Source organism: Oncorhynchus keta, chromosome 3, assembly GCF_023373465.1.
Source record: "Oncorhynchus keta strain PuntledgeMale-10-30-2019 chromosome 3, Oket_V2, whole genome shotgun sequence".
Lineage (NCBI taxonomy): Eukaryota > Metazoa > Chordata > Actinopteri > Salmoniformes > Salmonidae > Oncorhynchus > Oncorhynchus keta.
Window position 1 is genome coordinate 11,028,068 of NC_068423.1, and position 20,872 is coordinate 11,048,939.

Genomic DNA, 20,872 nt, shown 5'->3' on the forward strand with positions numbered 1-20,872 from the left:
ACAAGGTAGCACATCCGGTGAACAGGTCAGGGTTCCCTAGCCGCAGCCTAGCAGCATAGATACTTGAGACTGAGACAGGAGTGGGTCTGGGGACGCTGTGGCCCCGTCCGACGATACCCCCGGACAGGGCCAACCAGGCAGAATATAACCCCACCCACTTTGCCAAAGCACAGCCCCTACACCACTCGAGGTATATCCACAGACCACCAACTTACTACCCTGAGACATAGCCCACAAAGATCTCCTCCACCGCATGAGCCCGAGGGGGCGTAAAACCGGACAGAAAGACCACGACTGTGACTCAACCCACCCCTCATAGGGACGGCATGGAAGAGCATGAGTAAGCCAGTGACTCAGCCCCCGTAATAGGGTCAGCGCCCAACCTCACTAATGCTCTTGTGGCTGAATGGAAGCAAGTCACCACAGTAATGTACCAACATCTAGTGGAAAGCCTTCCCAAAAGAGTGGAGGCTGTTATAGCAACAAAGAGGGGACCGAGGAACCAGGCTCTGAGGGGTGTCCAGTCCTCTTAGGGGCTCGTAAGTAAGCATTTCACTTACCTGTTGTATTCGGCGCATGTGACTAATTTGATTTGATTTGAACTAAATGTGTGCATAGGAGATGGCTTGATCTGTGTTGCTATACAGTGCATTCGGAAAGTATTCAGACCCCTTGACTTTTTCCACATGTTACGTTACAGTCTTATTCTAATATTGAATAAATAAAAATATCTACACACAATACCTTATTTCCAGAAGTATTCAGACCCTTAGCTATGAGACTCGAAATTGAGCTCAGGTGCATCCTGTTTCCATTGATCATCCTTGAGATGTTTCTACAATTTGATTGGAGTTCACCTGTGGTAAATTCAATTGATTGGACATGATTTGTAAAGGCACACACCTGTCTATAGAAGATCCCACAGTTTACAGTGCATGTTAGAGCAAGAACCAAGCCATGAGGCGAGGGAATTGTCGTAGAGCTCCGAGACAGGATTGTGTCGAGGCACAGATCTGGGGAAGGGTACCAAAACATTTCTGCAGCATCGAAGGTTCCCAAGAACACAGTGGCCTCCATCATTCTTAAATGGAAGAAGTTTGGAACCCCCAAGACTCTTACTAAAGCTGGTCGCCCAGCCAAACTGAGCAATCGGTGGAGAAGGGCCTTGGTCAGGGAGGTGACTAAGAACCTGATGGTCACTCTGACAGAGCTCCAGAGTTCGTCTGTGGCGATGGGAGAACCATCCAGAAGGACAGCCATCTCTGCAGAACTCCACCAATCAGGCCGTTGTGGTAGAGTGGCCAGACGGAAGCCACTCCTCAGTGAAATGAACATGACAGGCCGCTTGGAGTTTGTCAAAAGGCACCTAAAGACTCTCATGAGAAACAAGATGAACTGTTCTGATGAAACCAATATTGAACTTTTTGGCCTGAATGCCAAGCATTATGTCTGGAGGAAACCATCCCTACGGTGAAGCATGGTGGTGGAAACATCATGCTGTGGGGATGTTTTTCAGCAGCAGGGACAGGGAGACTAGTCAGGATCAAAGGAAAGATGAACGGTGCGAAGTACAGAGAGATTGTTGGTGAAAACCTGCTCCAGAGTGCTCAGGTCCTCAGTCTGGGTTGAAGGTTCACCTTCCAACAGGACAACGACCCCAGCACACAGCCAAGACAACGCAGGAGTGGCTTCGGGACAAGTCTCTGAATGTCCTTGAGTGGCACAGCCAGAGCCTGGACTTGAACCTGATTGAACATCTCTGGAGAGACCTGCAAATAGCTATGCAGCAACATAGCCCCATCCAACCTGACAGAGCTTGAGAGGATCTGCAGAGAAGAATGGTAGAAACTCCCCAAATACAGCTTGTTGTGTCATACCCAAGAAGACTCGAGGCTGTAATCACTGCCAAAGGTTCTTCAACAAAGTACTGAGTAAAAGCTCTGAATACTTATGGAAATGTCATATTTCATTTTTTTTGGGTGTTGCTAAAATAAAAAATAAAACAGTTTTTGCTTTGTCATTATGGGGTATTGTGTGTAGTTTGATGAGGGAAAAAAATCTCTTTGATCAATTTTAGAATAATGCTGTATCGTAACAAAATGTAGAAAAAGTCAAGGGGTCTGAATACTTTCCGAATGCACTGTATAGCAACACTTTGGTGTCAGTATAAAAAAGACACAAACGTTGAGCTTAGTAAAGAATTAGGACTTTTATTTTTCTAATACAACCCAATGCCAGTTGTAGAACTTAATTTACTAAGAATTATGTATGTCCATCAATCATCTATAATACGCATTATCATACAGCTTTCAGATTTTAATATCGGCATACACAAATCACTGTAAACCTGTGGTCTTTCCTGGTCGAGGGTAAATACTAATACTGCTAATTAAATCATTTTAAAGTAGTGAGAGAGGCAGCCAAATGTGTCCCTGCCCACAACCACCTGCAAAAGTAGAAATAGCGCATGAAAGAAGTTCATTTATATTGAGCTCAAACCATTTAGGTTAGATTGTAAAATAATTAAGGGAATTGTATGTCTCTCTTTAATAAGGTATTGGTAACATTACACATTTCAGCTTGATGATTATAACATTGTGAGCGTCAACCTTTTATGTTAATTACTTTTCCCCCCTTCTAATTTCAGAGTCAAATCAAAATTCAAATTAATTTTGCACCAAAGTGGATTTTTCCATGAAGACATGCACATTTCATTTAAAAAGAAAAGTTGCTGACATAATGCTTGAGAGTTTTGAGAGTGGTAGCATGACATCACTGCACAACAACTTCCACATAATTGGCAGGGTAGAAGCCGTCCTTCCCTCCGTCCAGCATCCCCTTGCACCAACCCTGGTCGTCTTCCTCCTCGACCTTCAGGAACACCTCACCTGGAATAATACAGGTATGGAAACAGACATGATTCTGGATGACACACTTGAGACATTGGACTGGCAAAAGGAAGTGTAGTCTTTCCAATGTTTTCGACAAAATGCTGAATTGAACTGTGTTTTAAACGTTCATGTCACCTGCTTTAAAGGACAGCTCGTCACTTTCCTCTCCCACATAATTATACAGAGCTCGCACCTTCACTCCACCAATCATCACACTAGAGGATGGAGGAATGATAGAATTAATAAGGGAGTTTATCTGGAAATGTATTACCATAAAACTTCAATTAATTGCCCAGATATTTATTTTCTTAAATCAATAAACACAATAGGCTCTTATTAGAACCAAGGCATCTGTTTGAGCAAGGCGTCTATTTTGCAGTGGTGTAAAGTAAGCAAGTAAAAATACCTTAAAGTACTACTTAAGTTTTTTTGGGGGGGTATCTGTACTTTACTATTCATATATATATATTTTTACTTTACCTTCACTACATTCTTGAAGAAAATCATGTACTTTTTACTCCATACATTTTCTCTGAATACTTAGCAGGACAGGAAAATTGTCTAATTCACGCGCTTATGAAGAGAACATCCTTGGTCATCCCTACTGCCTGTCATCTGGCAGACTTACTAAACACAAATACTTCATTTGTAAATTATGTCTGAGTGTTGTCGTGTGCCCCTGGCTATCTGTAAATATAAAAAAACAAGAAGATTGGGCCATCTGGGTTTAATAATGGAATTTGGAATTTGAAATTATTTACACTTTAGCTTTTATTTTTTATACTTAAGTATCAAAAGTATATGTCATTGCTAAAATATACTTAAGTATTTTTATATTTGTAGACTTCTACTGAAAAAAGTACCCAATTGTCATACTTGAGTAAAAGTAAAGATACCTTAATAGAAGATTACTCAAGTAAAAGTGAAAGTCACCCAGTAAAATACTACTTGAGTAAAGTCTAAAAGTATTTGGTTTTAATGATACTTAAGTATCAAAAGTAAATGTAATTATTAAAACATACTTTTAAGTATTAAAAGTAAAAATATGAATCATTTCAAATTCCTTATATTTAGAAAATCAGATGGCATTATTCTTGTTTTTTATTTATTTACGGATAGCCAGGGGCACACTCCAACACTCAAACATCATTTACAAATTATGCATTTGTGTTTAGTGAATCCGCCAGATCAGAGGCAGTAGGGATGACCAGGGATGTTATCTGGATAAGTGCGTGAATTGGACCATTTCTTGCTCTGCTAAGCAATCAAAATGTAACAAGTACTTTTGGGTGTCAGGGAAAATGTATTGGATTAAAGAGTACATTATATTCTTTAGGATTGTAGTGAAGTAAAAGTAAAAGTTGTCAAAAAGATAAATAGTAAGGGAAAGTACAGATACCCCCCCAAAAATGACTTAATTCGTACTTTAAAGTATTTTTACTTAAGTACTTTACACCATTCGCTAGAAGTTCTGTTAGCAGCCAATGGCTAGCAGTTTCTTACTGGGGATGAAAAGGGATGCTTGCCATTATTTTTTCTAGTCATTACTGAATTATTTTATGTAATAAATCAAACATTAAACCTTGTAAACAATTCATTTAGACCCAGCGTTTGTTTGTTGAAATGTATTTGAGACTCAACGTTTAATTGACATTTTACAGTAATCAATTGTAGTGGACATGGTAATATGTTGGATACAAATACACACACACACACACACACACACACAGCTTACGGTTTATCCTTCTGCCCTTTCTTGTCTCTCTTTTTATTTTTCGGCTTCTTTACAGGTGGGATCCATTCCTGATGATACAGATAAGCATTAGTTCTTCCTTCTCATTAAACTCTCTCCATATCATTTGATTTCACACAACACATGGTCTGTATACGGTAGTAATCAGAGCTCTCTATATATATGGCTGGTGGGAATGCGCCCATCAACACTAGCGAAAGGTCAAAGGTCAATATAATGAGTGACAGTTGTATACCTCAATCGTTGGCCAGTCAGTGGGCATGCCTGGGCCGTGGTTGTTCTTCCACCACCTCAGATCGTCCGCCTCACTGATGGACGTGAGAGTGTGGTGGAGCTCACTATACACGGTCTTCACACTGACAGACAGAGACAGACAGAATGGGAGAGGATATTAATAAACTGTACACATAGATCATCACAGACCTTTCACAAACACACACACGACTCTATGCACACTCACAATGACACTCACAAACTCACACACTTCATTTGCTCACACACAACACGCACACACATTCATGCTGACTCTGTACACACGCAAGCACACACACTCACATACAATCATTATATACGCTGCTGCTACTCTGTTATCACATACAGTGGAGAGAACAAGTATTTGATACACTGACGATTTTGCAGGTTTTCCTACTTACAAAGCATGTAGAGGTCTGTAATTTTTATCATAGTTACACTTCAACTGTGAAAGACGGAATCTAAAACAAAAATCCAGAAAATCACATTGTATGATTTTTAAGTAATTAATTTGCATTTTATTGCATGACATAAGTATTTGATACATCAGAAAAGCATAACTTAATATTTGGTACAGAAACCTTTGTTTGCAATTACAGAGATCATTCGTTTCCTATAGTTCTTGACCAGGTTTGCACACACTGCAGCAGGGATTTTGGCCCACTCCTCCATACAGACCTTCTCCAGATCCTTCAGGTTTCGGGGCTGTCGCTGGGCAATACGGACTTTCAGCTCCCTCCAAAGAGTTTCTATTGGGTTTAGGTCTGGAGACTGGCTATGCCACTCCAGGACCTTGAGATGCTTGTCCTTAGTTGCCCTGGCTGTGTGTTTCGGGTCGTTGTCATGCTGGAAGACCCAGCCACAACCCATCTTCAATGTTCTTACTGAGGGAAGGAGGTTGTTGGCCAAGATCTCGCGATACACGGCCCCATCCATCCTCCCCTCAATACGGTGCAGTCGTGCTGTCCCCTTTGCAGAAAAGCATCCCCAAAGAATGATATTTCCACCTCCATGCTTCACGGTTGGGATTGTGTTCTTGGGGTTGTACTCATCCTTCTTCTTCCTCCAAACACGGTGAGTGGTGTTTAGACCAAAAAGCTCTATTTCTGTCTCATCAGACCACATGACCTTCTCCCATTCCTCCTCTGGATCATCCAGATGGTCATTGGCAAACTTCAGACAGCCCTGGACATGCACTGGCTTGAGCAGGGGGACCTTGTGTGCTCTGCAGGATATTAATCCATGATGGCTGTCAGGACCCGGTTACGAACCCGGGTCTCCGGAGTGAGAAACAGTCACTTAACCAACTGAGCCACGAATAGTCGGCAGAACCCAGAAGATGAGGCAGACACAGCAGTACTTGAGATGAAGTAAAAAATGAAGTTCTTCAGGAAAACATGTAACTCCACAACCTCAAAAGGAATCCTACAAGAACAAAGGTAATCCTCCAAGACAAAAAAGGAAAATCCACAAGGTGGAAGGTAAAGCACAAAAAGCCTCAAAAGATACTCAAAAAACAAACAAACAAGAACAAAAAACAGAATTCCACAAGAGTCCACCGGGATCAACAAGAGTTCTCAGAGTACTAGGGCTGGGTGCTAACATACAAACACAGAGCAAAGAACAGAGGAAAACAAAGGGTTTAAATACAATCAGGGGAAACGAGGCACAGGTGCAAATAATAATGGGGATCAAGGGAAAACAAAAGGTCAAAAGGCACAATGGGGGCATCTAGTGACCAAAAACCGGAACAACCCTGGCCAAATCCTGACAATGGCGTAGTGTGTTACTAATGGTTTTCTTTGAGACTGTGGTCCCAGCTCTCTTCAGGTCATTGACCAGGTCCTGCCGTGTAGTTCTGGGCTGATCCGTCACCCGTCATATATAGAGAGAGCTCTGATCATTGATGCCCCACGAGGTGAGATCTTGCATGGAGCCCCAGACCGAGGGTGATTGACCGTCATCTTGAACTTCTTCCATTTTCTAATAATTGCGCCAACAGTTGTTGCCTTCTCACCAAGCTGCTTGCCTATTGTCCTGTAGCCCATCCCAGCCTTGTGCAGGTCTACAATTTTATCCCTGATGTCCTTACACAGCTCTCTGGTCTTGGCCATTGTGGAGAGGTTGGAGTCTGTTTGATTGAGTGTGTGGACAGGTGTCTATTATACAGGTAACGAGTTCAAACATGTGTAGTTAATACAGGTAATGAGTGAAGAACAGGAGGGCTTCTTAAAGAAAAATTAACGGGTCTGTAAGAGCCAGAATTCTTACTGGTTGGTAGGTGATCAAATACTTATGTCATGCAATAAAATGCAAATTAATTATACAATATGATTTTCTGGATTTTTGTTTTAGATTCCGTATCTCACAGTTGAAATGTACCTATGATAAAAATTACAGACCTCTACATACTTTGTAAGTAGGAAAACCTGCAAAATCGGCAGTGTATCAAATACTTTTTCTCCCAACTGTATATCCTGATGCATAGTCACCTTACACCTATACATATCTACCCCTACCACTCCAGTGTCCCTGAACATTGTAAATATGGTATTGGTACTGACTCTGAAACTGACTCTGTATATAGGTTACTTACTTTCTTGTGTTTTTTTAAACTAATACTTTTTTAATAGTACTACTGATATTGATTACTGCATTGCTGGGAAAGAGCTTGCAAGAAAAGCATTTCACTGTACTGCATGTGACAATAAAACTTGAAACACACATGCACACGCGCACCCACATGAGTGAGGAGAGAGAGAGAAGGACGAGGCTTCTCTACCTTTCATTGTTGGTGATGTCCAGGTGTCTGTGGATGGACAGGAAAGCCTGTTTGAGGAAGCTGATCCTCTTCCTCTCCTCCTCCTGCGATTGGTCAAAAATGGCCTCCATCTCCTCCATGTAGCGAGGCGCGTAGGACGTTACATCCTCCAACACCTTCTCATATTTCTCGCGGACCTGTCACAACATCAGAGTAGTGATGTCATACCATCAAAACACATTTTGCCGATAAAGACTGTGTAAGCTTGCCACCAAAGACTGTGTCCCAGTCTGCTGTTCCCACATGCTTCAAGAGGGCCACCATTGTTCCTGTTCCCAAGAAAGCTAAGGTAACTGAGCTAAACGACTACCGCCCGGTAGCACTCACTTCTGTCATCATGAAGTGCTTTGAGAGACTAGTCAACGACCATATCACCTCCACCCTACCTGACACCCTAGACCCACTCCAATTTGCTTACCGCCCTAATAGGTCCACAGATGACGCAATCGCAACCACACTGCACACTGCCCTAACCCATCTGGACAAGAGGAATACCTATGTGAGAAGGCTGTTCATCGACTACAGCTCAGCTTTTAACACCATAGTATCCTCCAAACTCGCCATCAAGCTCGAGACCCTGGGTCTCGACCCCGCCCTGTGCAACTGGGTACTGGACTTCCTGACGGGCCGCCCCCAGGTGGTGAGGGTAGGTAACAACATTTCCACCCCGCTGATCCTCAACACTGGGACCCCACAAGGGTGCGTTCTGAGCCCTCTCCTGTATTCCCTGTTCACCCACGACTGCGTGGCCATGCACGCCTACAACTCAATCATCAAGTTTGCAGACGACACTACAGTAGGCTTGATTACCAACAACGACGAGACGGCCTACAGAGAGGAGTTGAGGGCCCTCGGAGTGTGGTGTCAGGAAAATAACCTCACACTCAACGTCAACAAAACAAAGGAGATGATAGTGGACTTCAGGAAACAGCAGAGGGAGCACCCCCTATCCACATCGAAGGGACAGTAGTGGAGAGGGTATACATCACTGAATTGGTCCACCCACACAGACAGCGTGGTGAAGAAGGCGCAGCAGCGCCTCTTCGACCTCAGGAGGCTGAAGAAATTTGGCTTGTCACCAAAAGCACTCACAAACTTTTACAGATGCACAATCGAGAGCATCCTGTCGGGCTGTATCACCGCCTGGTACGGCAACTGCTCCGCCCACAACCGTAAGGCTCTCCAGAGAGTAGTGAGGTCTGCACAACGCATCACCGGGGGCAAACTACCTGCCCTCCAGGACACCTACACCACCCGATGTCACAGGAAGGCCATAAAGATTAACAACAACCCAAGCCACTGCCCGTTCACCCCGCTATCATCCAGAAGGCGAGGTCAGTACAGGTGCATCAAAGCAGGGACTGAGAGACTGAAAAACAGCTTCTATCTCTAGCCACTTTAAACAATGCCACTTAATATAATGTTTACATACCCTACATTACTCATCTCATATGTATATACTGTACTCGATACCATCTACTGCATCTTGCCTATTCCGTTTTGTACCATCACTTATTCATACATCATTCATTTATGTACATATTCTTCATCCCTTTACACTTGTGTGTATAAGGTAGCTGTTGTGGAATTGTTAGGTTAGATTACTCGTTGGTTATTACTGCATTGTCGGAATTAGAAATCACAAGCATTTCGCTACACTCGCATTAACATCTGCTAACCATGTGTATGTGACAAATAACATTTGATTTGATTTGATTTGTAAGCTTGCCAACACAGACTGTATAAGCTTGCCAACAAAGACTGTGTAAGCTTGCCAACAAAGACTGTATAAGCTTGCCAACAAAGACTGTATAAGCTTGCCACCAAAGACTGTGTAAGCTTGCCACCAAAGACTGTATAAGCTTGCCACCAAAGACTGTATATGCCACCAAAGACTGTGTATGCTTGCCACCAAAGACTGTATAAGCTTGCCAACAAAGACTGTATAAGCTTGCCACCAAAGACTGTATAAGCTTGCCACCAAAGACTGTATAAGCTTGCCACCAAAGCTTGCCACCAAAGACAACACAAAGACTGTATAAGCTTGCCAACAAAGACTGTGCTTGCCACCAAAGACTGTGTATGCTTGCCACCAAAGACTGTGTATGCTTGCCACCAAAGACTGTGCCACCAAAGACGGTGTAAGCTTGCCACCAAAGACTGTGTATGCTTGCCACCAAAGACGGTGTAAGCTTGCCACCAAAGACTGTGTATGCTTGCCACCAAAGACTGTATAAGCTTGCCACCAAAGACTGTATGCTTGCCACCAAAGACTGTATAAGCTTGCCACCAAAGACTGTGTATGCTTGCCACCAAAGACTGTATAAGCTTGCCACCAAAGACTGTGTAAGCTTGCCACCAAAGAACGCTTGCCAACAAAGACTGTATAAGCTTGCCAACAAAGACTGTATAAGCTTGCCACCAAAGACTGTGTACGCTTGCCAACAAAGACTGAATATGCCACCAAAGAACGCTTGCCAAAGACAATGACAAAGACTGTATAAGCTTGCCACCAAAGACTGTGTACGCTTGCCAACAAAGACTGTATAAGCTTGCCAACAATGACAGTATAAGATTGCCAACAAAGACTGTATAAGCTTGCCAACAAAGACTGTATAAGCTTGCCAACAAAGACTGTGTAAGCTAGCTTGCCACCAAAGACTGTGTAAGCTTGCCACCAAAGACTGTATAATGCCAACAAAGACTGTGTAAGCTTGCCACCAAAGACTGTGCCACCAAAGACTGTAAGCTTGCAAAGACAACAAAGACTGTATAAGCTTGCAAAGACAACAAAGGCTGAATAAGCTTGCCACCAAAGACTGTATAACGCTTGCCACCAAAGACTGTATAAGCTTGCCAACAAAGACTGTATAAGCTTGCCACCAAAGACTGTGTAAACAAAGACTGTATAAGCTTGCCAACAAAGACTGTGTAAGCTTGCCAACACAGACTGTATAAGCTTGCCAACAAAGACTGTGTAAGCTTGCCAACAAAGACTGTATAAGCTTGCCAACAAAGACTGTATAAGCTTGCCACCAAAGACTGTGTAAGCTTGCCACCAAAGACTGTATAAGCTTGCCACCAAAGACTGTATAAGCTTGCCACCAAAGACTGTATAAGCTTGCCAACAAAGACTGTATAAGCTTGCCAACAAAGACTGTATAAGCTTGCCAACAAAGACTGTATAAGCTTGCCAACAAAGACTGTATAAGCTTGCCAACAAAGACTGTGTAAGCTTGCCACCAAAGACTGTGTAAGCTTGCCACCAAAGACTGTGTAAGCTTGCCAACGAATACTGTAAGCTTGCCAACGAATACTGTAAGCTTGCCAACGAATACTGTAAGCTTGCCAACGAATACTGTAAGCTTGCCACACACAGTCCCATTTTTTTAACGTAATTTGTCAATTTATTGTGACGTGGAATCTATGTGGAAAATACATTGGATTTGAAAAAAGTAATCAACTGTTGATTTTGAGGGTGACATTTCATCATGGATATCAAATTACAATACAGAAAAAACGTTGTATAAAATGTGTTGAATTTGTACATTTAAAACAGATCTTCAAGGTTATATCCACTATCAGAAGAAAAGAACAACAGGCCGGGCAGATAATTGATCTGTCTACAGCTCCCCTTTGGTCTCCCATCCAAGGTTTTAACCAAGCCCAGCCCAGCCCTCCTTAGCTATGATATTTGTCATTGACTATTTCCAAAGTGCTATCATGAGAAAGATTGTTGAGAGATCTCCACTTAAAAACGAAATATACTCAACTGTTGCTATTGAAGTCATTCCAAAGGGTAGGTTTAACAGAGCAATTGAAATGTGACCACACTTTGTCACTCATATAAAATCAATGCCGCTATTTAGGACTATATAGCATTCGCAAAGTCATCTACAGCTATTGTTTCAATTCACCCCAGAATTTAAGTAAAAATAGACAATACAATAGGACTATGTTTTCAAGCCCTGGTTGATTTCAAATTGAATGATATTTTATGATGTTGAATTGTGTTTGGATATCAACACAACCAAATATCAGTATTTGAAGGATGTAAATCTTCTGTTTGTATAGTGACACCTGTGCCAATGACTTAGACTAGCTTTAATTCAATTTTCTACATTGTAGAACAATAGTGAAGACATAAACAACTATGAAATCACACATGTGGAATCATGTAGTAACTAAAAATGTGTTAAATTAAAATGTATTTTATATTTGAGATTCTTCAAAGTAGCCACCCTTTCCCTGAATGACAGCTTTGTACAATCTTGGCATTCTCTCAACCAGCTTCATGAGGTAGTCACCTGGAATGCATTTCAATGAACAGGTATGCCTTGTAAAACGTTCATTTGTGGAATTTCTTTCCTTTTTAATGCGTTTGAGCCATTCAGTTGTGTTGTGATAAGGTAGGGGTGGTATTCAGATATCCCTATTTGGTAAAAGACCAAGGCCATATTATGGCAAGAACAGCTCAAATAAGCAAAGAGAAACAACAGTCCATCATTACTTTAAGACATGAAGGTCAGTCAATACGGAACATGTCAAGAATTTTGGAAAGTTTCTCCAAGTGCAGTCGCAAAAACCATCAAGCGCTATGATGAAACTGACTCTTATGAGGACCGCCACAGGAAAGGACGACCCAGAGTTACCTCTGCTGCAGACAATAAGTTCATTAGAGTTAACTGCACCTCAGAATGCAGCCCCCAAAAAATGATTCACAGAGTTCAAGTAACAGACACATCTCAACATCAACTGTTCAGAGGAGACTGCGTGAATCAGGCTTTCATGGTTGAATTGCTGCAAACCACCACTAAAGGACACCAATAAGAAGAAGAGACTTGCTTGGGCCAAGAAAGACGAGCAATGAACATTAGACCAGTGGAAATCTGTCCTTTGGTCTGATGAGTCCAAATTTGAGATTTTTGGTTCCAACCACCATGTCTTTGTAAGATGCAGAGTAGGTGAATGGATAATCTCTGCATGTGTGGTTCCTACTGTGAAGCATGGAGGAGGTGTGATGGTGTGGGGGTACTTTGCTGGTAACACTGTCAGTGATTTATTTAGAATTCAAGGCACACTTAACCAGCATCACTACCACAGCATTCTGCAGCGATATGCCATCCCATCTGGTTTGGGCTTAGTGGGACTATCATTTGTTTTTCAACAGGACAATGACCCGACACACCTCCAAGCTGTGTAAAGGCTATTTGACCAAGAAGGAGAGTGATGGAGTGCTGCATCAGATGACCTGGCCTCCACAATCACCCGACCTCAACCCATTTGAGATGGTTTGGGATGAGTTGGACTGCAGAGCGAAGGAAAAGCAGCCAACAAGTGCTCAGCATATGTGGGAACTCCTTCAAGACTGTTGGAAAAGCATTCCAGGTGAAGCTGGTTGAGAGAATGCCAAGATTGTACAAAGCTGTCATTCAGGGAAAGGGTGGCTACTTTGAAGAATCTCAAATATAAAATATATTTTAATTTAACACATTTTTAGTTACTACATGATTCCACATGTGTTATTTCATAGTTGTTTATGTCTTCACTATTGTTCTACAATGTAGAAAATGTGTACAAAGTTGTCAACAAAGATAAAGGGTTAGATTTGTTTAACACTTTTTTGGTTATTATATGATTCCATATGTGCTATTTCATAGTTTTGATGTCTTCACTATTATCTTGCAATGTGGAAAATAGAAAAATTAAGAAATACTCTTGAATGAGTAGGTGTGTCCAAACGTTTGACTGGTACTGTATATGAATGTATATGAATGGGCCTTTCTGGTTTAGCCAGTGTCCCTATATACTGTACACTAACTACATGAAATCAAGTTTAAAAAACCTGCTCGTTGAATATCTCATTCCAAAATCATGGGCATTAACATGGACTTAGTCCCCCCTTTGCTGCAATAACAGTCTCCACTCTTCTGGGAAGGCTTTGAACTAAATGTTGGACAATTAGGCCTGGCTCACAGTCAGCGTCCCAATTCATCCCAAAGGTGTTTGATGAGGTTGAGGTCAGGGCTCTGTGCAGGCAAGTCAAGTTCTACCACACCGATCTCGACAAACAATTATTTTATGGACATTGCTTTGTGGACTGGGACATTGTCATTCCAAAAACAAGAAAGGGCCTTCCCCAAACCCTTGCCACAAAGTTGGAAGCACAGAATCGTCTAGAATGTCATTGTATGCTGTGCTGTTAAGATTTATCTTCCCTGGAACTAAGGTTCCTAGCCCGAACTATGAAAAACAGCCCCAGGCCATTATACCTCCTCCATCAAACTTTACAGTTGGCACTATGCATTGGGGCAGGTAGCTGGTGGATGGATGATAGATGGTGAAGTGTGATTCATCACTCCAGAGAATGCATTTCCTCTGCTCCAGAGTCCAATGGCGGTGAGCTTTACACCAATCCAGTCGACGCTTGGCATTGTGATCTTAGACTTGTGTGTGGCTGGTCAGCCATGCAAACCCATTTCATGAAGCTCCCGAAGAATGGTTATTGTGCTTATGTTGCTTCCAGAGGCAGTTTGAACTCGGTAGTGAGTGTTTCAACCGGGACATTTTTACACGCTAATCGCTTCAGCTCTCAGCAGTCCCGTTCTGTGAGCTTGTGTGGCCTAACACTTCGCAGCTGAGCCGTTGTTGCTCCTAGATGTTTCCACTTCACAATAACAGCACTTACAGTTTGCCAGTGCAGCTCTAGCAGGGCAGAAATTTGACAAACTGACTTGTTGGAAAGGTGGCATTCTATGACGGTGCCATGTTGAAAGTCACTGAGCTCTTCAGTAAGGCCATTCTACCGCCAATGTTTGTCTATGGAGATTACATGGCTGTGTGCTGTATTTTATACACCTGTCAGTAACGGGTGTGTCTGAAATAGCCAAATCCACTCATTTGAAGGGGTGTCCGCATACTTTTGTATATATAGTGTAAGTAAAAATAATTTACTACTGGATAAACAAAGATGCTGCCTAACAATAACATGGAAGGTGGTTACTATGGTGGTTACAATAACACATTTTTGCCCTTGCCATAAAAGGAAACTGTATGTGGGAAAAATTCCGCAAAACAGTCTACCAGATGGGGGCATGGGCTAGGGAAGTGCAACATTTCCATATCTGGCTAGTTGAGCATCCCACACTCTCAGATGAATGAATATAAATTTAGCAGTTGTGAGTTAGTAGCCTTTCAGTTTTTCTCACTTTGTCTTTCTCCTCACTGGCCTTCTCTCGAGCGTCTTGGATCTTTTTCAGTTTCTCAGGACTCAGCACTGTGTTCTCCTTGGCCTGCGTCTCTCTGTCTATGGCTATCTGTTCCTTATGGCAAGCCTTATGGTATGCACCACGGGCTTTCTCCAGCTACGACATACGGGTAAAAAAGATGCAAAACAAAGTTAAAACATTGTATGCCCTGCTTCCATGAACATGCCACTCACGACTCATCAGATCCGGGTTCAAATACTACTTTAATCCTTTCAAATACTTTGAGCGTTTGCTTTAGACTGCCTTGGAGTGCCAAGTACTGGGTGGGGTTTGCAGATTTGGGACTTTTTAATTGGTTTCAATGCAAAAGACTTATCAATCAAACACAGCTAAAGTATTTAATTAAAAAAATATATATATTTGAACCCAGTTCTACTACTCATGTCCTACTACTCATAGGCTAAAATAACACCTCCCTTGGGAGTAATTCAATCACTATAATAGGGTGTGCCGCATACAGTAGGATACATAAAATATATTTTGAGGGTTCAGGAATTTATCACCTAGCTTCTAATCTTACCAGCAACGGGTAAGTCTTGCATGCTACTAGCCTTGGAGATGTAAATGTAATGGTGCCCAAACTTAGACGACAGCAAAACTAAACTACTGTAGAGAAACAGTTAGGCATAAAGTTGACTTCCTTGTAATCAAGCAATAGGGATGTGAAGTACAATCCCCCCAACGCACACAAATGCGGGCCCATTTGGTCAGTTCATGAAGATGTAATGTACACCTAACATATGGGTTTTGTAACCTTTCCCAGCCTCTTGGCCCAGGGTTTCTGAGCGCGTGCAAACCCTGTCTCGTTTTCGTGGGTCTCACGGAATCCACAGAATATCTTCTTAGGGAAGGTATCCTTCTGCCAGCTCTTTACTCTGTCCCCCTCCTCAGTAACGAGGGACTGGGAGATAGAGGAATGGAGAATGGATAGACGCTCAGCGGAGGAGAAGAAACACTGCCACGCCCTCATGAGGGAGCCGTAGAGCGGCCCTAGGGTGATAGAGAAGAGAAAGGGAAAGATAAAAGAGAGAGAAGACTTTTAACTGATTAGGGATTGATAACTAATTAGATTGATGCAACCTGGACTCAGGGGTAAACGTAACATAGTAAACGAAAATGAGGAGACAATTTACTGTGATATGTTACATTTGGTATGGTATGCATTAATTTGTGGATGTCCATCAACCATTTCTTATGATATGTTATGCATTACAATTACAATGTGTTAGAAATTGCAATTTGTACAATATGTCATGAATTTGCTATACGTATGATATGTTATGAATTCAAATTTGTTGTGACTAACATTAACTAGGTTGCTAGGTCGCTAACGATAATGTTAGCTAGGTTAGGGGTAAGGTTAATGTTAGGTTTAGGAGTTAGGTTAAAGGGTTAAGGTTAGGGTTAGGGTTAGGGTTAGCTAGCATGCTAAGTAGATAAAAAGTAATAAGGAGTTGCAAAGTTGCTATTTATCTAAAATGCAAAAGTTGTTTGTGATGAGATTCAAACACAACCTTTAGATTGCTAGACGTTTGCGTTAGGAGTTACTGTAGGTTAAGGTTAGCATTAGGGGAAGAGTTAACATCCTAAGCAGTTGCAAAGTAGCTAAAAAGTAGTAAGTAGTTGCAAAGTTACTAATTTTCTAAAATGCAAAAGTTGTCTGTGATGAAATTCGAACACGCATCCTTTGGGTTGCTAGACATTTGTGTTATTTTGTAAACTTATGTCTTATGTATCCATACCAAACGTACCATACTGTATCATACTAATTTGAGTGTCCCGGATTTCCGTTTAATATGTTACGTGTAGTCTATGAGAACAGCCTGATTGATAATACAAAGACCAGGTAGGAGGATTTGGCATAGTGTATTTGTTCGTCATTTTGACAGTTTATAATAAGTGCTATAGTATAGTCCAGTCCTGAGGTTCTCCTTAGTTCTCCTTCACTTACGGGCGTCTACTATGGCCTTCCACTTGCTGCCCCACTCACTGAGCTGCTGGGCATACTGCTTCTCTACTTTGGCCCTCTCATTGAAACAGGCCATGATATCTTTACATGCATGGAAGGACTGGTCAGTGCGTCGGACGGTTCGCTCATAGTTCCCTGGCTGGGGAGGAAGAGGGGGAGAGAGGGAATGGCGGAGAGAAGAGTTGATCAGGATCAGGAGGAACTGCAGAAAGAGGTATTGCTATAGAATCAACTCTCCTATTATAAGAACACATAGAAAATCAGTTAACGGTAGCCATGAACTGTTGTAAAAAGGTTCATGTTTATATTCATATCTGTAACTTCCTCCTCACCATCCAGAAGCTCTGCATCCTGGAGTCCTCGTGGGGTTCTCTGGGGAGCGTCGACATTTTTCGGTATGTCTTTGATGAGCAGAGGAAAAGATCGTAAACAACCTTCACAGTACTTTCACAGGGATTTCATCATTATGTGAAGTACTGTGCCGTGTTACAATTCCAAACAAGTGGGTTAACCCTATTGGCGCGATGTGTAGGGTGTTGGCCTTTCATACCAGCAACCCGGGTTTGCATCCCTGGACCGTAGTTCTATACATTGTTGTCAGAAGTGGGCAGTGGTGTAAAGGTACTTTAAAGTACTACTGAAGTCATTTTTTTCGGCATCTGTACTTTATCTTATTATTTATATTTGGACAATTTTTACTTTTACTTCACTACATTCCAAAAGAAAATAATGTACTTTTTACTCCTTACATTTTCCCGGACACCCAAAAGTACTCGTTATATTTTGACAGGAAAATAGTCAAATTCACGCACTTATGAAGAGAACATCCCTGGTCATCCCTACTGCCTCTGATCTGTCGGACTACCTAAACATAAATACTTCATTTGTAAATTAATGTCTGAGTGTTGGAGTGTGGCCCTGGCTATCTGTAAATAAATAAAAAATATACAAATTGTGCCGTCTGGTTTGCATAATATATGGAATTTGAAATGATTAATACTTTTACTTTGATACTTCAACATATTTTAGCAAGTCCATTTACTTTTTATGCTTAAGTATATTTAAAACCAAATGCTTTTAGACTTTTACTGAAGTAGTGTTTTACTGGGTGACTTTCACATTCATTTGAGACATTTTCTATTAAGGTATCTGTCACGTTCTGACCTTAGTTCTGTTATTATATCTTTGTTTTAGTATGGTTCGGCCTTGTATGGTTCTCAATCAGAGGCAGCTGTCAATCGTTGTCCCTGATTGAGAATCATACTTAGATTGCCTGGTTTCACTTTTGAGTTGTGGGTGTTTATTTTCCGTGTTAGTGTCTGTGCCACACGGGAGTGTTTTGGTTTGATTTACTTCACGTTTATTGTTTTGTTCAGTGTTTGTTATTCATTCACAAACATGAACACTTACCACGCTGCGTTTTGGTCCTCCAATCCTTCATACTACTCCTCTTCGTCAGAAACCCTTACAGTATCTTTACTTTTACTCAAGTTGTCTTTTACACCACTAGCCGTGGGGCCATCGGAAGGCACGGCCCGGGACATGAGGGGTCTGAGCAGTCGAAGCACGGGGATTTGCCTCCCTGATAGGAAGGGGCAGTGCAGCTAAATGAGCCACATTACAGTTCTTACCAAGTGGGTTAAACCTATTGGCTCGATGCGTAGGGTGTTTACCTTTTACGCCAGCAACCCGTGTTCGCTTCCCTGCCCCGCCATTCACTACAATATCAACAGATACACATGTATCTTTTAAATATAAGCATTTGGCTCTTGAATCTGAAATGTACATGCCAGTGATCAAACTTAATGCCTCGATGACATAATTAGTACAGATTTGTACAGAATCTACTCAAATTAAATATGAAATACGATGTGATTGGGATATACAGAATCTCATTGAAATTGATAATGCAACAAACAGCTACAAAACAGCTCCTACACTGAGCCTTCGGAACTGGAGCCAGCTGCAACATTATTTATACATTACATTGCTTACATCTATGATATACTAGCTGAACCAGAGGAGGCTGGTGGGGGGAGCTATAGGAGGACAGGCTCATTGTAATGGCTGGGATGGCATAAATGGAATGGTATCAAATGCGTAGAAACCACATGTTTGACTTCGTTCCATGAATTCCATTCCAGCCTTTACAATGAGCCCATCCTTCTATTAGTGCCTCACGTCAGCCTCCTCTGCTCTGAACACATCGTGAGTAAGGGGAGTGTCATTCCGAGACTGGAATTTATAGACTGGAATCTAACAGCAGGAATAGAACACCCGCTCCGACATTCTTCCTGCTGCTGTCCCAAAATAAACAGGGAGGGAAAGGTCATATTTCCCTGGCTCTGACTAACGGCCTCCCTCACTATTAGCCGAGCCATCTTCTACTCTCACACGTCCCTTCCACGCTCATGGAAAACATGACAACAAAGTGCGAGGGGAGAGAGTTTGGGTTCAGCAAATCAGATAATATGCCTACTGTAGTTCTAAGTCAAAGCTTTGTTTGAAATAATTAACACAGCTTTGTGATATCCCAACTGAGGGAAAAGATATGAGGCTGTGTCAGTATAGGAGGTACTTTGAACAGTACAAGATAAAAATCAGATTCATGCACAAGCACACAAGCACTCAGACACTTACAGGCTTATTTATCTCCCTAACACATTGGCACTTTGTTGGCTGAGTGATAATTTACTCTGTGTGAAACTGACTAACCGCACCTCATCACAAGACTAACGCAGAGGAAAGAGAAGAACCAAGGTTTTGTCTCCGAAACGTTCTCCCCCTTGCTGCTGTGCTTATCTACCATCTCCCTCCCTCAGCTGGTCTTCTATGCCATGATATAACAGTACAGAAGGCCTACTGTTGATAAATGTCACAGGATTGTCGTTCGGTTTTAGATATGGTCCCACTATAGCGACTTTGTTGTATTACATATCTGTCTCTACCCCATCTCTTCCTCAGCATGCCGAGGTAAGGTGGGTAGGGGACTGGGGTGTTTAAGTATCAATTGGCTAGTTTGTCTTGGCTCAGTTTCACAACACTGAACAGTATCATAGACTATAATTCAAAGAGAAATACATTAAAGTTGCATTCAATCATTACAAGGATCAAGTCCTCATTCAAACGTGACAAAATAAAACCATGCCGGGGAGAATCCATCACTTACATGTCTCCCTCTGAATCACCAGTGACTACTCAAGTGGCCACTTGCTAGTTCTAGGGCCGTTTCTCTCCGTCTCTCTTTTCTCTCCGAATGCCTCTCCCACAACACATGTTCCTCACTCCTCACTCACTGACCCAATTTTGCCTGGCACTTAAAGTTACACACACCAGTGTGATCTGAAAGACTGAGTCACCAAGGCAGAGCCAACGAAAGTAAGACAGAGACAGTGAATTTGCATGAAAATCACACAACGATTGATGGGCAAGGGGAAAAGAAGGTTCTCACCTTTCTCTCCTCTTCTGTCAGCAGGGCTGTTCCATCCTAATGCTCATTCCACCTTTGGTCAAATTTCTCTTTCTCCTTTCTGCTGTTGCTATCCAAGTCTCCCCATCCCTCCTTTACTCTCCTCGTGGTTTCCTTAATACTCCGTGTGTAAGATGATTCGTTTCGCCTACCCCTTCTTGCTCGCTCACTATTTCCCTCTCTCTCTCCACAACTCTTTCAACTCTTATGTCTATTACAAAAACAGCTGGAAGAAACTTCATCCTCCTCCTCCTCTCCTTCCCTCCCTCCTTTACTCTCCTTCCCTCCCTTACTCTCCTTCCTTCCCTCCCTCCCTTACTCTCCTTCCCTCACCTCTCTCAATATGGTGCTAATGAGTTGTAGAAGTTCATTTAGACCCTCTACTGGTCACAGCGTTGTGTCAATGTGGCACTGCGTCATGGGAGCTTATTAGTGTGTGAGTGACGGCT

General features: G+C 42.1%; 1 protein-coding gene across 2 annotated transcripts; it reads right to left on the reverse strand.

The window, feature by feature from the left end:
• Positions 1-2,190: 2,190 nt before the first annotated feature.
• On the reverse strand, positions 2,191-20,636 carry LOC118366068 (protein kinase C and casein kinase substrate in neurons protein 3-like). Of its 2 annotated transcripts, none has more exons than XM_035748416.2 (10): positions 20,406-20,636; positions 17,287-17,355; positions 16,937-17,093; positions 15,740-15,975; positions 14,926-15,081; positions 7,679-7,854; positions 4,880-5,000; positions 4,627-4,694; positions 3,027-3,106; positions 2,191-2,888 (listed from the first exon to the last, which is right to left on the reverse strand). In XM_035748416.2, the coding sequence occupies exons 2-10, from the start codon at positions 17,341-17,343 to the stop codon at positions 2,773-2,775; spliced, it is 1,167 nt and encodes a 388-aa protein (XP_035604309.2). In that variant the 5' UTR covers positions 17,344-17,355; positions 20,406-20,636; the 3' UTR covers positions 2,191-2,772. The 2 variants fall into 2 exon arrangements, with proteins under 2 accessions (XP_035604309.2, XP_035604317.2); XM_035748424.2 differs by lacking the exon at positions 20,406-20,636 and adding an exon at positions 20,124-20,274.
• Between the last annotated feature and the right edge of the window lie 236 nt (positions 20,637-20,872).